At 51.9% G+C, this 15454-nt stretch overlaps 1 protein-coding gene across 7 annotated transcripts in view; it reads left to right on the top strand.

Annotated features, from left to right (window-relative positions):
- Window positions 1-15454, top strand: part of LOC144936573 (CUGBP Elav-like family member 1) — a 253380-nt gene that overhangs the window by 217484 nt on the left and 20442 nt on the right. For all 7 annotated transcript variants that reach the window (XM_078863790.1, XM_078863791.1, XM_078863792.1 and 4 more), the window contains one exon: window positions 8322-8370. In XM_078863790.1, coding sequence (XP_078719916.1) covers window positions 8322-8370 — 49 coding nt within the window. The remainder of the gene's footprint in view (window positions 1-8321; window positions 8371-15454) is intronic.

Genomic DNA, 15454 nt, shown 5'->3' with positions numbered 1-15454 from the left:
TGTATCTTCTCTATAGAGTGTGTGTTTTCTCTATAGAGAGTGTATCTTCTCTATAGAGTGTGTCTTCTCTATAGACTGTGTGTTTTCTCTATAGAGAGTGTGTAATTACTTTATGGAGTGTGTAACTCTGGGTTTTTGGGTTTTCGTCACGGACAAACAGCCACATCATTTAATTGCTGTTGGCCGAACATAGCCATTGCAGGACCAACAGTCAAAAAAAAACCTCTTTGGACTAAGCGCGACTTTCCTGGACAAACCAGTCATTACTAATGACCAGCCGCTACTGTCTGTATAGCAGCATTGTCACAGAGGCTGGGCAGAGGAACGAGCAGGAGGAAGGGGCTGGCAGTGGTGACGGCTTCAATAGCGGTGCCGGCTTCGCACTCAAACTAAGGGCAACTAAGTCGCGTTGCCACCTTTTGTCAAACCCGGGGACACATCACTCAGCGAGCATTCGGTCCGTCAGCACACCGCCGGATTGTGACCGCTCCCCACTGTGAACTCGATTTAAACTGCAATCAGCGCCCACCTTGATCTTACCCAGGCTAGTGGCATTTGGGCTATTTTCAATCCTCGAAAGTTCCTTACGAAATAAGTCTGCCGCTAAATATATTCTGGGTCGTTTAATCCCCCGGGTGAATTCACGGACCCTTAGAAGCTCCTCCACCCTGTCCATGCATAAAGACCCCCCCCCCCTCGCCCCCCACCACCACAAATGTGACAACCAAACTCAGTTTAAAATCCCTGAAATATCCTTGTGCCACTTTAAATCACCTTGGACCTCACATTTTCTTTCAAGTGTCCGTGCAATTGACCGCCTCCGCTTTTCGGACTTCAAGTTATAAATGTGCTCGTGTGCGTGATGCGTCACAATCCCAGCCTCGCTGTTGGTGTCTGGGTGTGCTGGTTGTGTTGGTTGTGTTGGTTGTGTTGGTTGTGTTGGTAGTGTTGGTTGTGCTGGTTGTGCTGGTTGTGTTGGTTGTGTTGGTTGTGTTGGTTGGGCTGGTCGTGTTGGTTGTGCTGGTCGTGTTGGTTGTGTTGGTTGTGTTGGTTGTGTTGGTTGGGCTGGTCGTGTTGGTTGTGCTGGTCGTGTTGGTCGTGTTGGTTGTGCTGGTTGTGTTGGTTGTGTTGGTTGTGCTGGTTGTGTTGGTTGTGCTGGTCGTGTTGGTTGTGTTGGTTGTGTTGGTTGTGTTGGTTGTGTTGGTTGTGTTGGTAGTGTTGGTTGTGCTGGTTGTGCTGGTTGTGTTGGTTGTGTTGGTTGTGTTGGTTGTGTTGGTTGTGTTGGTAGTGTTGGTTGTGCTGGTTGTGCTGGTTGTGTTGGTTGTGTTGGTTGTGTTGGTTGTGTTGGTAGTGTTGGTTGTGCTGGTTGTGCTGGTTGTGTTGGTTGTGTTGGTTGTGTTGGTTGGGCTGGTCGTGTTGGTTGTGCTGGTCGTGTTGGTTGTGCTGGTCGTGTTGGTTGTGTTGGTTGTGTTGGTTGGGCTGGTCGTGTTGGTTGTGCTGGTCGTGTTGGTTGTGCTGGTCGTGTTGGTTGTGCTGGTTGTGCTGGTCGTGTTGGTTGGGCTGGTTGTGTTGGTTGTGTTGGTTGTGCTGGTCGTGTTGGTTGTGTTGGTTGTGTTGGTTGTGTTGGTTGTGCTGGTTGTGCTGGTCGTGTTGGTTGGGCTGGTTGTGTTGGTTGTGCTGGTCGTGTTGGTTGTGTTGGTAGTGTTGGTTGTGCTGGTTGTGCTGGTCGTGTTGGTTGGGCTGGTTGTGTTGGTTGTGTTGGTAGTGTTGGTTGTGCTGGTTGTGCTGGTCGTGTTGGTTGGGCTGGTTGTGTTGGTTGTGTTGGTTGTGCTGGTCGTGTTGGTTGTGTTGGTTGTGTTGGATGTGTTGGTTGTGTTGGTTGTGCTGGTCGTGTTGGTTGTGCTGGTCGTGTTGGTCGTGTTGGTTGTGCTGGTTGTGTTGGTTGTGTTGGTTGTGTTGGTTGTGTTGGTTGTGTTGGTTGTGCTGGTCGTGTTGGTTGTGTTGGTTGTGCTGGTTGTGTTGGTTGTGTTGGTTGTGCTGGTCGTGTTGGTTGTGCTGGTCGTGTTGGTTGTGTTGGTTGTGTTGGTTGTGCTGGTCGTGTTGGTTGTGCTGGTTGTGTTGGTTGTGTTGGTTGTGTTGGTTGTGTTGGTTGTGCTGGTTGTGTTGGTTGTGTTGGTTGTGATGGTTGTGCTGGTCGTGTTGGTTGTGCTGGTCGTGTTGGTTGTGTTGGTTGTGTTGGTTGTGCTGGTCGTGTTGGTTGTGCTGGTCGTGTTGGTTGTGCTGGTCGTGTTGGTTGTGCTGGTCGTGTTGGTTGTGCTGGTCGTGTTGGTTGTGCTGGTTGTGTTGGTTGTGTTGGTTGTGCTGGTTGTGTTGGTTGTGTTGGTTGTGCTGGTTGTGTTGGTTGTGCTGGTTGTGTTGGTTGTGTTGGTTGTGCTGGTTGTGTTGGTTGTGTTGGTTGTGCTGGTCGTGTTGGTTGTGTTGGTTGTGCTGGTTGTGTAACCGTGATGCTTGTGCACGACTTTGCCGTCTGGAACTTCGCCGTGGTTCGGTCGTCGTTTGCGGATCGTTCCTCGTGCCCTGCACGTGCTGGGAGAAGGCTGTCGCGTGGCTCTGTGGCTCCGTGAGGCTCACGTCCACTCACTCTCTATATACATATCACGACGCTCTAACTGTTTGATGACAGTCACACGTGTAACAGCATTCGCGACGTGAACCGTGGATCGCTAAGCTCCTATTTGTTTTGCTGTGGTCACCGCAAAGCAACTGCGAATATCACAGTTGCACAAACGACGACGAGGTGTCTATGGCTCGAACCAGATCCGCTTCGACGATGAACACGTATCGCCCCCATTCGGTTTTAACCTGAGACCACAACAAACCGAAGCAAGGTAACGCTAAAAGATGCCAATTCCCAGACGCGTCCCCGGGTCAAACCGCGTGGAGGTGGCAACCCCCCATCGCTCACCCGACGATTTATGGCACAGGGGTGGGGAACGTCAGGCCCGCGTGCCGTATGAGGCCCACGAAATCATTTGGGGTCTGGCCCTGCCAAGGCAACCGCAGGCGGGACTCGAAATTCAATAAACCTAGGAGCAAACCTGGAAAAGCAGTTGCGAGTAGCAACAACATCATCAATACCAGCGAACATCACACGCCTCGCCAAAGAGAAGCAGTTCCAGACATCACATTAGGGGCGAGTTAATTAAAAGTTTGACCAAATTTTTCAGTGATAAATTTGTATAAAATTAATTTGTATAAATATCCAAATGGCCCTTGGCAGAAAAAAGGTTCCACACCCCGGGCTCATGGGGACGCGGCCCGTCGAAAGTTGCGCCACGGGCTCTTCGTGCTCCATCGCCGCCGTCTGGATCCGCGGCGTCTCGCTGGGCACGACGAGGCGACGTCGTTTCCGCGTCTCTGCGAGCTCGTGGGACCGCACGGTTGGGGTTTGTCTGCCGGACGTACCCGGGGTGGTGGGAGCAGGCCAGGCGTGGCGCGTTAATGGTGCGGTAACCGTCCGTGCGTCCTCATTCATTCGTTCGCTTCGCCGGGGGCGGTTTTTGTTTCTGCGGGTACGTGCGTGCGTGTGTGCAAGTGCGTGAATGTGTGTGTAAAGTGTGTGTGGGGGGGAGCGGTTAGTGTCGCGGTTAGCGCGCTGCGTTACGAGCCCGGCCACCAGAAGTCGATTGCTGCTCACGGTCAACACAAGTGACGATTATCTGAAACGGTCATGGGCCTCCCCTAGGTCGACTCAGCCTCAAATGAACACCTCGTATGACGTGTAAACGTATCCAGTGGGGAGGCAAAGGCGGCTCTGCGGTAGTGCTGGCCACCCACCCTCTCGTGTACTTCACCGGCCCCTATCGCCTTAACAGGGGCAAGTGCTGTTAGCGAGCAGCACCTGTGAAGGCCGGCACGGCACACGAGGGCGTGGGTCGCCCGGCACCACGCCCGGCTACAAACCACTCCGATCCCTCCGCCTTCGCCCTGCGTGTCGCGTCTCTGCATTGCCGCCACCACCACCACCGCACGGCGCTTCTCTTGCGAAATCCTTGACAATCTTTTGTGGATTCTCACCAACGGCTCTGTGGGAGGCGCGCCGCACGCGGACTCTATCTCGTCTCCCTTCGCCGGCTCCCGTCAAGGCCTCCCACGGTCACACTCTGTGCATCCGGCTTCCACAGCAACATTGTTCCCCCCTCCCCCCCCCGGCGCACGACTCACCACCACCACCGTCAACATAATACTTGTCGGTTGTTCTTGTTGTTGTTGTTGTTGGTATTTTTTACGTACACACACAAAACAAAATCTCCCCGCGTTTACGAGTGGGTGGAATTTGTCTCCCCGTCTGAATAAAGACGGAGTCGTTCGTGGAAATTCAAGATGGGACGCACCCAACACCTTGAAGTCATCTCGCGGTCTTGCCCCCGTCTTACTCCCCCATTCTCATCTCACTCCACTCCCCTACCCCTGCCACGCACTCCCGTCGGCTCCAGCAGCCGATGGCTTTCTCTCGTAGCCGCACGGCGACCTTCACTCGGTGGGAGGTCGCTCGCTCTGCCGCAGCTCCCTTACGACCGCCATCCATGCGGTCAGCTCCCTGTCCCCTGCCTGTGACGCCGTCTAAACCCGTATCGTACTGCAACGTCGACACTAGTATGGCAAGGACGAGCATTGGCTTAGGATCCCTATCGGCGTTTAATTGGATTGTGGTAATCGTCGTATCAAACGCGGGCGGGTGTGTTGGGTGAAGGGTTTTGAGTCGGGTCCCCGATGGGGATTTGAACTCGTAACTTTGTGATTGTGAATCGAGCGGTCCAAGCGCTTTCGCCGCGGTGCCGCACCACGGCGGTCAATAACAACCCGGCGTGGATTTATACAGCGGCGTACAAATGTCACCGTGGCTCGTGACTGTACAGCAACAGCGGGCGCATGCATACAGTGGTATAGAGAGAGACGGGGGGCGGGGGTGGTGGCAAGGCGGTGACAGGCAGAGAGAGGTCTCGAGCCTGGACTTGGACGGGGACAGCAGGGAGCCGGCAGTACGGACGGCTGGGGAGAGGGGGGGCATTCCAGGTGATGGAGGCAGCAGATGGGGAATGAGCAACCTCCATCGCCTCCCCATAATTCCAGACTGTCAACGCGACGTGGGCCGCGATCCGATTTATAGAAACGACAAATAAGTTGTGCGACAATTGTTATTTAAAGCTTGTGGGGTTTTGTTGTTGTTGTTCATCATCTGGACCGCCCCCCCCCCCTTCCAACGAGTAGCGAGGGATTCTTGTTAGGTATTTGTGTCGTTCATTCTGTGCTCGCGCGAGCCCGAGGAGGTTTTGCGAGGTTGTCGTTGTCGCCTCCTCCTCCTCCAGCACCCCGACCGCGTCAGGCACCTGGGCCCCCTCCGTCGAGTGATATCATCCTGCGCCATCAGATCAACTTAACGATTTAGTCACGTCCCTGAAACGCGGCGGCAATTTGTGACAGGGTGAGGCGTCGCTCGCTGCGCGTGCTGCGCGCAGCGGCTCAGCGGAATCGCGGCGCGGATCGATAGACGCATTTCGTTTTTTTCGACGATTTCGCCATCCATTCTTTCCTATTCCTCCTCTCGCTCGCTCCCTCACCCCTCCACCCACGGCGTCTCTCTCCCCCTCTCTCGTTTATAGTCAGTAGAGTTTCCAGCTCTGATGTACAACGACAACTGGGAAATTTGCACGGGATGAAGGAGACTATCTCACAGTACCAAGTTTTATAATTTGTTTATATTTTGGGTTCGGCCACGCTATGATCCCGGGGTAAATTTGTGTCGTTAAAAATCCTTCACCGCCTCACGCGGCCACGAACAAATTACATTGTCACGTGATCTAAGCCGTTGTCCATCGAACGAAGACGGCGGTCACCGCATCATCATCGCGCGGCGCTCTCAGATGCGCTTCTGCGGCCGTCTGGAACGCTCTGCCTTCAGATGCTAGGAAGTCACCAGAGCCTTGCACTTTCAAATCTAGTTTAAAAACTCATTTATTTAGAAGTGTTTTTTTGGGTGTGTTAGTTTGTTGTCCTTCCCTCCGCACCTCCGATTAGCACGGCTGGCTACGTACGGTGCGAAAGAAGTTCAATGTACGTACATTAACGCGTCGGCTTACTGCTGATTCGGCTCGCACACGAGCCAGTCGAGGGACGATTTTCACAGCGCAAGTGTAGCGATTGGGCACGATGTCGTCTCGCTTGGAAGTGCGTCAAGCAGCGTCAGCACGAGATCCAGGAGGCCGCAGTAGAAATGCAGGGAGTCGGAATGAGCACCGCGAGAGGGGACAGAGCTCCGTGTCCTCGCCTTGTCGCGAGTGGTGGATGATCATGCAACGGACAAAAAACCGCGACTTTTAATGTCACGGGGCGTAGGAAATGACGCCTCGGGCCGTATGTGACCTGTGGCAGTAGGGTCCCCCATCCCTGCACGAGAGCATCGTGGGAAGGTTCCCTGAAGAATCGGGTGACCACCTCTTAGACACGAAAGCGAGAGCTCCGTGGAAGTAATAAATGACGGGACTGTCGATGTCCCGGTGGAGACTTCCCAGGACAGCAGGAGGAACGATCCTGGGAAAAACCAGGACAGAGGACAACTCGATCCTTGGGTCCCTCCGACCCACGGGCCCCATTGCAGTTGCACCGCCTGCGCACTTGATCTCTACGCCACTCGTTTAGAACCGTTGTGTAGTGCCGGGTGAGACATCGCTGAGACTGCGCGTCGCTTGTGGTCCCGGTGAAGACTTCCCGGATTTACCCAGGACAGCGGCTGCTTCGATAAGATGCTGGCGAATCCGGGACGGGTGGCATCTCTTACAGTCCGCAGCCTACAAGGCGAAACAGCGGGGAATGTGCAATAAATGCCTCTTCCGGCTTCTCGATGTGCTGGGAAGAAGGGCCATTGCCCGTAACGTCGCCTGCTGTTTAGATCTTCTTTGCTGCTATTGGCGAATGTGTTGCAGGGATTTTTTTCCGTTGTTGTCACGTGTGCCCGTGTTCGCGAGTTCATGTCGTGTCTGTGCACGCCTTACCTTTTGTACGGAGCGAATCTATTGTTGTTGTCGGTCACTCGCGGTCCAGTGTCCCCTACCCTTCGTGCTGGAGTCGCCGTGAACAAGACGCTATTGTTGAAAGTGCGCGAAATGCCTCTGTGTTCGAGCGAGAACGTGCGTGTGACCTTCACGCAGCGAACGCACGCACGTACACACACCACGCACAAAGATCCTCCGTCTAGCCTTGCACACTGTTGGGGTAAGTGCTGTTAGCGAGCACCTATGAAGGCCGGCACGGCACTCGAGGGGGTGGGTGGCCAACACCGAATGGCGATGCTTACTACACACCTCACCAGCGACTCATTTGAGTCGAGGGGAGGCCCCGTACCGGTTCAAGAATTCGCCACTTTTTATTGTTCGTGAGCGAGAATCGAACTCGTTTCGCCGGGTTCGTAGGGCTTTGTGCCAACCGTTGCGCCACCGCTCCCCATACACGCACACACGCCCGCACCTGCGTCGCGCTCGTCACGTGTTACAGACGCAGCAGGCGACGCGTGCGTGCGTGGTGCGTGCGGAGTGTTTGTGGAGTGTCTGTGGAGTGTTTGTGGAGTGTTTGTGGAGTGTCTGTGGAGTGTCTGTGGAGTGTTTGTGGAGTGTCTGTGGAGTGTCTGTGGAGTGTTTGTGGAGTGTCTGTGGAGTGTCTGTGGAGTGTTTGTGGAGTGTTTGTGGAGTGTCTGTGGAGTGTTTGTGGAGTGTTTTTTGAGTGTCTGTGGGGTGTGTGCGGAGTGCGTGCGCCATTCATCAACCCACAGTCGTTCACTGAATCTCAGCGAAATACGAGAGTCGCGAGTTGATTCAAGAGCTGATTATTTCGTCATAAACCACACCAGAAATAACCATCGGCACTTGCCAAATATCAACACGACCGTAAACGATCTCTCACTTCCCGAGGACCAGGGGACGCGTAATTCATTAACACCTGTAAATTATTAACGCCAGGGCAGGAGGAGGAGGAGAAGCAGAAGAAGAATCCACGTGTTTGTTTTTGTTTTGTTGGGGAAATGTTTGTGTGTGTGTGTGTTTACTGCGCCCTGAGATTCACACGCACGCGGCCAACACCTAACGCCGACGCGTGCTGGGTGGAGTGGGTGCAGTGGTGGAGGGGGAAGACCCACCAACATGTTTGCGGCGATAAGAAAATAAATAACGACCGATTGTCGCGCCGCGCCGAGTCGCCCATTGTGAAAACGAATGCCGCTTGTTGCGCTGTCGAATTAAGAGTCCCCTCCGAACCGCCGTCTCTTGCAGATGCACCACCCCATTCAGATGAAGCCGGCCGACAGCGAAAAGTCAAGTGGTGAGTGCCGCTGCCGCTGCTGCTGCCGCTGCTTCGATTCACCGCAAACCTGCACCGTGCCTTTGTTTTTGTGCGCGGTTTTCTTTGGCCTACGGGCAGAACGCGTGGAGGGTTTTGGGGAGTGGTGGCACCCCACCCCTTTTGTTGCATCGCAAAGCAATCTCTGTCCACACTCGTCGAGACTGAGAGAGATATCAATTATAGTGACATTCATAGAAACACGTGGAAGTAGCCGACGTTCGGTTTCACAGGGACGGTTCGTGCATGTGGTTGTCACGTGAGCACCACATGCACCCGGCATTGATTGCTGTGTAATTAAATATACCTACACAGATTTACATCGAGATCCATTGATTAATGAGACCCCCGAACGCCTTCATAGATATTCATGAAATCGTAGAGATACCGTCAAAATAACCACCTCATTGCTTTCGCGGAAATGTATTCGTTGAAGTTGCCCATATTCACTTCCATAGAAATCTGTTGACAATACACACACACACATATATATAAACACTGAAGCAATACCCATAGCATTGGAATGTTATCTCTGTCGCCTAATACCTCTCTGGTGCCCGCGTTCGTGCAATCCCAATAAAGCGCTTGGCTGAGCGGGAGCTCGTCTCATTAGAAGGGCCTCGCTGACATTGAGTGCGGCGAACTCCGCTCCTAATGGACTCCTCGCGAAGTGAATGGGAGAGGTCGTTAAGACGCACGGAATTCGGCAACCAATCGCTACGCCCGTCATTAACAACGGCCCTTGCAATGTATATGTGAATGTACAAATAGGTCGACGTTGTAGGCAACGGCCCTTCTCCACAGAGAGAGAGACACACACACACGGTAGGGAGATTGGTTGACTTGTGCTAACCCTGTGGGGCAATGAGACAAATTGACATTTTTTTTGTTGTTACTAACGATCAGCTTGTAATTGACATATGAACAGTTTTCCCATTAGCAGGCGACGGGCGGCACACAAACAAATGCCCTGCTTGCAGATCGTTTATTTTCCACCCCCCCCCCCTTCTTCGACACACATCGACAGGTCCCTCCCTCCCTCCTTGTTTCCTTGTTTTTTCGATCAGAAGAAAAAAAAGATGCTCGGTTATTCGGCACTTTGCTTCATTCTTCATGTCGGTTTCTTTGGTTTTTTATTTTTTCGCTATGGCCTTTCTTTTTTTTACAACTCTCCCTCCATCCATCCTCACTCCTCCCTCCCTCCAATCTCTCCCTCCCTGCCTCCATCTCTCCCTCCCTGCCTGCACCCCTCCTCCTCCCTCTCTGCCTCCATCTCTCCCTTCTCCCTCCCTGCACCCCTCCTCTCTCCATATCTCCCTCCCTGCCTCCATCTCTCCCTCCCTCCCTGCACCCCTCCTCCTCCTCTTCCCTCCCTGCCTCCATCTCTCCCTCCCTCCCTGCCTGCATTCCTCCTCACTCCTCCCTCTCCCTAATGCGAGTGGTCTCAATGAAGGTTTTTGTTGGGCGCGATGCAATAATCTCGAGCCATAATTCACCCTTAATGCACTGCTGGTGTGAACGCACTGCAGTGGCCAGTGGTTTATGGTCCTCGGGGAAGTGCGTGTAACACCACTACCACAACGCCTGCACACGCCCACGACCAGACATCCTTGGTCCTTGGAAGCTAAGCAGGCGTTGAGCCTGGTTCAGTGCTGTACTTGGATTGGAGATCATCTGAGAACACCGGGCGTTCTCGGTTTGTGGATGAGCTGTGAGGTGGCCCGGTGAGATGGGAGTACGGACATCGATTGTTGAATCCATCTGTGCGGCTCTTGGGAGTGTTACTGTCTCCTATTCAGAGTGTTAAGAGAAGCTTGGGTTAGGACACGGTTGCCAGATGGCCGATGGTCCAGAATAATGATTGAGTGGCAGCTAAGGAGGAATTGCACACATCTGGGAGGTGCTGAGGTGGATTACTACATCGCAGGATCGCGAGAGATGTTAACGGAGTGGAGAGACCTTCATCCAGCAGTGGATGTATCATAGTCAACGATGATTGATGATGACGACTGCGTGTGGGCTTCGTCATTAGCAGAGTAGGATGGACTAGCGTGAAGAGCCGTGAGCGGTGTGTGTGTGCGCGCGCGCGAGAGAGAGAAAGATGATCACAAAGTTTACAGTGGACACGGAGAGCAATGAGTGACCTTGGTAAAACTGTTTCCATCTAGCACGCTCCCACTGAAGTGTGATGCATGCGCTCCATTGGTGCTCCAAGGCTTTTATCTCTGCCTGGAAGAAGCCTTTTGTCTCGCGCCCCAAAATACCGCTAGTTCTGAGCACAATGTCGTCGTTGTTGTCACCGAAGAGGATTGCTTACGCTGCTGCAAGGGAACACATCTGTAAGTCCATGGCAGCTAGGTCTGACGAGGAGCGGTTTTTTCATGCCTTCAATGCGCCACGGTGACTTGGAGATGTTAACTACCTCGCCTGGTATACAGGAGGTTGTGGGTTCCATCCCGACCCTGACGCCTGCTGCTGTATATTTGGAGTTTGCGGTGTTTTTCTTCCTCTCTCATCATCATCATCACGGTGGCTCGGAGATGTTAACTCCCTCGCCTGGTATACAGGAGGTTGTGGGTTCCATCCCGACCCTGACGCCTGCTGCTGTATATTTGGAGTATGTGTGTGTCTCTCTCTTATCATCATCACGGTGGCTATTAGATATTAACTCCCTCGCCTGGTATACAGGAGGTCGTGGGTTAAATTCAGACCCTGCTGCTTTATGTTTGTGCATGTCTCTCTCCCCGTGGTCGAGTGGATTTTTCTCCGGGTCCTCTGGTTTTTCCCTCCACATTTAGAGACATGCATTTAGAGTATTTGTCTGTGATAAATTTACACGTGATAAGCCACTTCGTTGAGCTATCATTTGTGGCCATTTCGCTTCTCAAAAAGATATATATATATAGCTCAGTGGGCCTTACCTGGTAAAGAAAAAAAACAAAATAAAACATTGTTTAGTTTTGAGTCTTAGCAACGCCTTTATTTGAGAGCAGGTAGGATCTCACTCAGACCGCAGACTGAACGAGTATATTTACAAATGCTTACATTGTAACGGCAAATAGGTTCATTTTCGCGACCAGTGTCACGATTCATCACTGAGCTCAGGAACGGATCACGCGTATATCAAATGTGTGTCGTAAAGCCTCCGCCACCTCGCAACTGCCAGGTGATGCTGGTTGTTTGTAACTACCAGCAAATGGTTAAATATGCGTGTGGATCGTTCTAACATACCGAAATAAATACGACATAAATACGAAATCAAGGCCTGATCGTCTCCTCCGATTGGTCATGCCCCTACCCAAAATAAAAAAAAAATATCTATCCATCACCTTTGAAATAAATATTACGTTAATATTTAATGACCACAATTAATTGTTATTTCTACGATTTACGTGATAAATGTTACATTAAACGTGTCCTTATTTTGATATTTTCAATTACGTTAATCACGTCGCTCCAATAATAATTAAACTTGCAAATGAGCGTCAGCCGCCCTCGTCGATGGGGAACGACGCTGGCAGTAGCGGCGTCAGCGCCGCGTTTCATTTCTGTGCCTCTACCCGAGCCGAGCGGAGCCCTGGGACGGCGCGATGGGCAGACGGGACATTTTTTTCCGCAAAAGACTCCAGAAAACAAAACAGACCCAAAAAACACACACACACACACGCGAAATGTCAAACCGCGTGAAATGTGGGGACAATTGCTTCATTGTTTATAAAAGTTGGAAAAAAAAATCTATGTACCCCAATGACTTCCATTGACTTGCACATTCTATCTCTATATATGCTATTTTAGCTTCTATTTCAATGACACTCGCAACCACTAACACAACAGCAATCCTCAGCGTAGCCATGCGAGCACAGCAAATGGAAATGTCTACGCCGCTGCGTGTAAGCGGTCGGAGTGGAATGAAAAACCCTTTATTTAGATTTGAGGCTAAAGCGCCGATTGGAACGGAGGCGCTCTCTCGTTTGAAACCGGCGTGCCGAGTTAGATTCCCGGGCACGGCTGACATCAGTGGCGTGAGATTGATAAGAGCCGGTCCTCCTCGGACATCCAACGTCACCAAGCCCACGCTGCCCAGGGTGGTGAAGTATGGTCAAAACAAGCGCAGAAACTGACGTGGCTTGGAGAGGCCTTCATCCAGCAGTCATTTTACAAATGGGGCGGTGAAACTGATTGCTATATTCAAGCATGACGCGACTTTTCCCACCGTGTATTATCATTCGTTTTAAGTATAATGTAACGCAGCGGCGCTCTCGCAAAGCGGGCCACACACTTTTACGAAATTACGTTGAACGTTTTGTTTAACGCACGATGAAGACCTCAACTGCGGTGACTCACAATTCCCCATCGATGCGCGCCCGTTGCATTTCGTCTTTATTTAGCATCTCGGTATTTTTTTTCTTCTCTTAAATCCCGCAACGCCGCGCGATGATCGTCAGCCGCTCGGTTTATTTCGGGCAAGGCCCGTTGAGCCGAGCAGCTCCACATACCACGGTAGAGAGAGAAGGGGGGGGGGGGGGTATGGTTTATTTATTTATTATATATCTTCTTTTTTTATCTCGAAATATTGTTGTAAAAAAATGCGCCTGCTTCCCCGGGTGACCTCCTCCACCTCCTTCACCTTCACCACCACCACCACCACCACCTCCACCACCTCCTTCACCTTCACCTTCACCACCACCACCTCCTCCACCACCTCCTTCACCACCACCACCACCTCCTCCACCTCCTTCACCTTCACCACCACCTCCACCTCCTTCACCTTCACCACCACCACCTTCACCACCACCACCACCTCCTTCACCTTCACCACCACCACCACCTCCACCACCTCCACCACCTCCACCACCTTCACCACCTCCTCCTGCACCGCGACTGCTGTTTGGCATTCGGAGTTCCACCGGCGGTCGCTGTCGCCGGCGGCTTCCCTGTCGGGGCCGGCGGCGGCTGCGGGCGGGGGGAGAGAGGTGGCTGGGGCCTGGGGGGCCATCACGGGGCTGTGATGGCAGCCGTGGCTGCTCGCCTAATTTAAGTCGGGGGCACAACCTCATTCTCCAGGACGGTGAACACCGAACCTGGAATCCGCACCACCCCCCGCGTGGACGCGCGTGCCGCGCCACAGCGAGCGGCTACTGTGGAGCCCTTTTTCCTGCTTCTTGGTGGTGTTTTGGTGGTGGCGGTGGTGGTTGTGTTTCTAGTGGTATTGATGATGTTGATGGTGATGCTGGTGGTGATATTGATGATGGTGGTTGTGTTTTTGGTGGTGGTATTAATGATGTTGATGGTGATGCTGGTGGTGATATTGATGGTGGTGGTTGTGTTTTTGGTGGTGGTATTGATGATGTTGATGGTGATGCTGGTGGTGATATTGATGGTGGTGGTTGTGTTTTTGGTGGTGGTATTGATGATGTTGATGGTGATGCTGGTGGTGATATTGATGGTGGTGGTTGTGTTTTTGGTGGTGGTATTGATGATGTTGATGGTGATGCTGGTGGTGATATTGATGGTGGTGGTTGTGTTTTTGGTGGTGGTATTGATGATGTTCATAGTGATGCTGGTGGTTGTGTTTTTGGTGGTGGTGTTTTTGATGTCGATGATGAGGTTTGCAGAGGTGAGTGGGGGGGCGGTGGTGCAGCGGTTGGCACATTACGAATCAGGCGAGTTCGAATCCCATTCACGGCTAACATCAGTGACAGCGACAGATCCAAGGGGGTGGTATTGTATTTGCATTTACCAGAGAACGTACATTGAATATGTTTTTTACTACTGTATATCTCTATTTAGAAAGCTTGATATTCCAGAACCACCTGTGCCTACTAAGGTCTACACATGATTATGGATATTAACGGTGACTCTGGTTCATTTTAATGTGCGCGGAATTACTCGGTGACTCCAATCTACCTTGAAAATTTCGACGTTTAGTCTCAATTGGCTCTCGCCCTGGTTTAAATAAAATTGATGAATGAACGAATGGTGATGAAAGGTGATAATGATATATAATAACCCTTGTAGAACGGTAGCACGATATAAAATACAACATAACAATTTAGCTCAAAATAATATCAGGTTTTTTATACTGTTACTGACCTCCCTGTCGTCTTTGCTTATTTATTACAATTTACAGCACCATTTTCAATCCACTGCTGGATGAAGGTAGCCCCATGCCGTGGCTGGGAACCGAAGCATAGCGCAGTGTGCTAACCTCGGCGCTACTGCTCCACAAATTAGCACGGTTGGCTACGTACGGCGCGAAAGAAGTTCAACATGCAGTGCGTACACACAAAGCAGGACCCTCGTGAAAATGAGCCTCTGGACTCGGCGAGGATTTTCTGGACACGCGAAATATTTTGTTTCTGCGCTCGCTATCAAATGTGTTGCGGGTGCTCACAGCTGCTGCATTTCTATTTGGATTGGCCACTACGGTTTTAATAGTTTAGCCAACTTCACCCACACTTTACTTGTATGTTTAACTGTCATGCGTTGCTCGGTCACTGCGGCAAGCCTCCGTGCTCGCTGACGCTTCCTCTGTCTTGTTTGACGTCCAACAGCTGTCCCCACGTGCAGTTCAGTTTCATGTGTTATGTATAACCCTGTGAGCCATGCGGCTCTTGACTCGGGCGCAACCGCAACAAAACAAAAACATGAACAAGAAACATCTTAAAGTGGCTACACGCAACAGAAAAATCGAGGAAAAAACAGCACGTGAAGTGTCCCACGTAAAGACGGCCCATTCCTAATGAGATGCCATCGATAAACTAGAAACTATTACACTTGTACAGTCGCCTCCTTGTCTCTACAAACACACGCCTGTCAACCGCAACTCGCTTTCATCTCCGTGAGAATCGCGGAAGAAGAAGCAGCAGCGGCAGCAGCAGCGGCGGCGGCGTTGGAACACCGCGTGTTTTGATGCGCCTCTGTTGTCCCCCCCCCATCGGCTTTCGCGATCAGCAAAGGCGGCACCATGAGGCCCCCTGTAGTCGAATCCATGCCACTGCACGGGAGTTGAGGCTGCGGGAGGTTTCCCCGTCTCAACACGAAGACAAAGACCCCCCCCCACCAC

The sequence above is a fragment of the Lampetra fluviatilis genome, chromosome 16, assembly GCF_964198595.1.
Source record: "Lampetra fluviatilis chromosome 16, kcLamFluv1.1, whole genome shotgun sequence".
Lineage (NCBI taxonomy): Eukaryota > Metazoa > Chordata > Hyperoartia > Petromyzontiformes > Petromyzontidae > Lampetra > Lampetra fluviatilis.
Note: the sequence above shows the minus strand (reverse complement) of the source record. Positions and strands in the feature narration are given on the sequence as shown.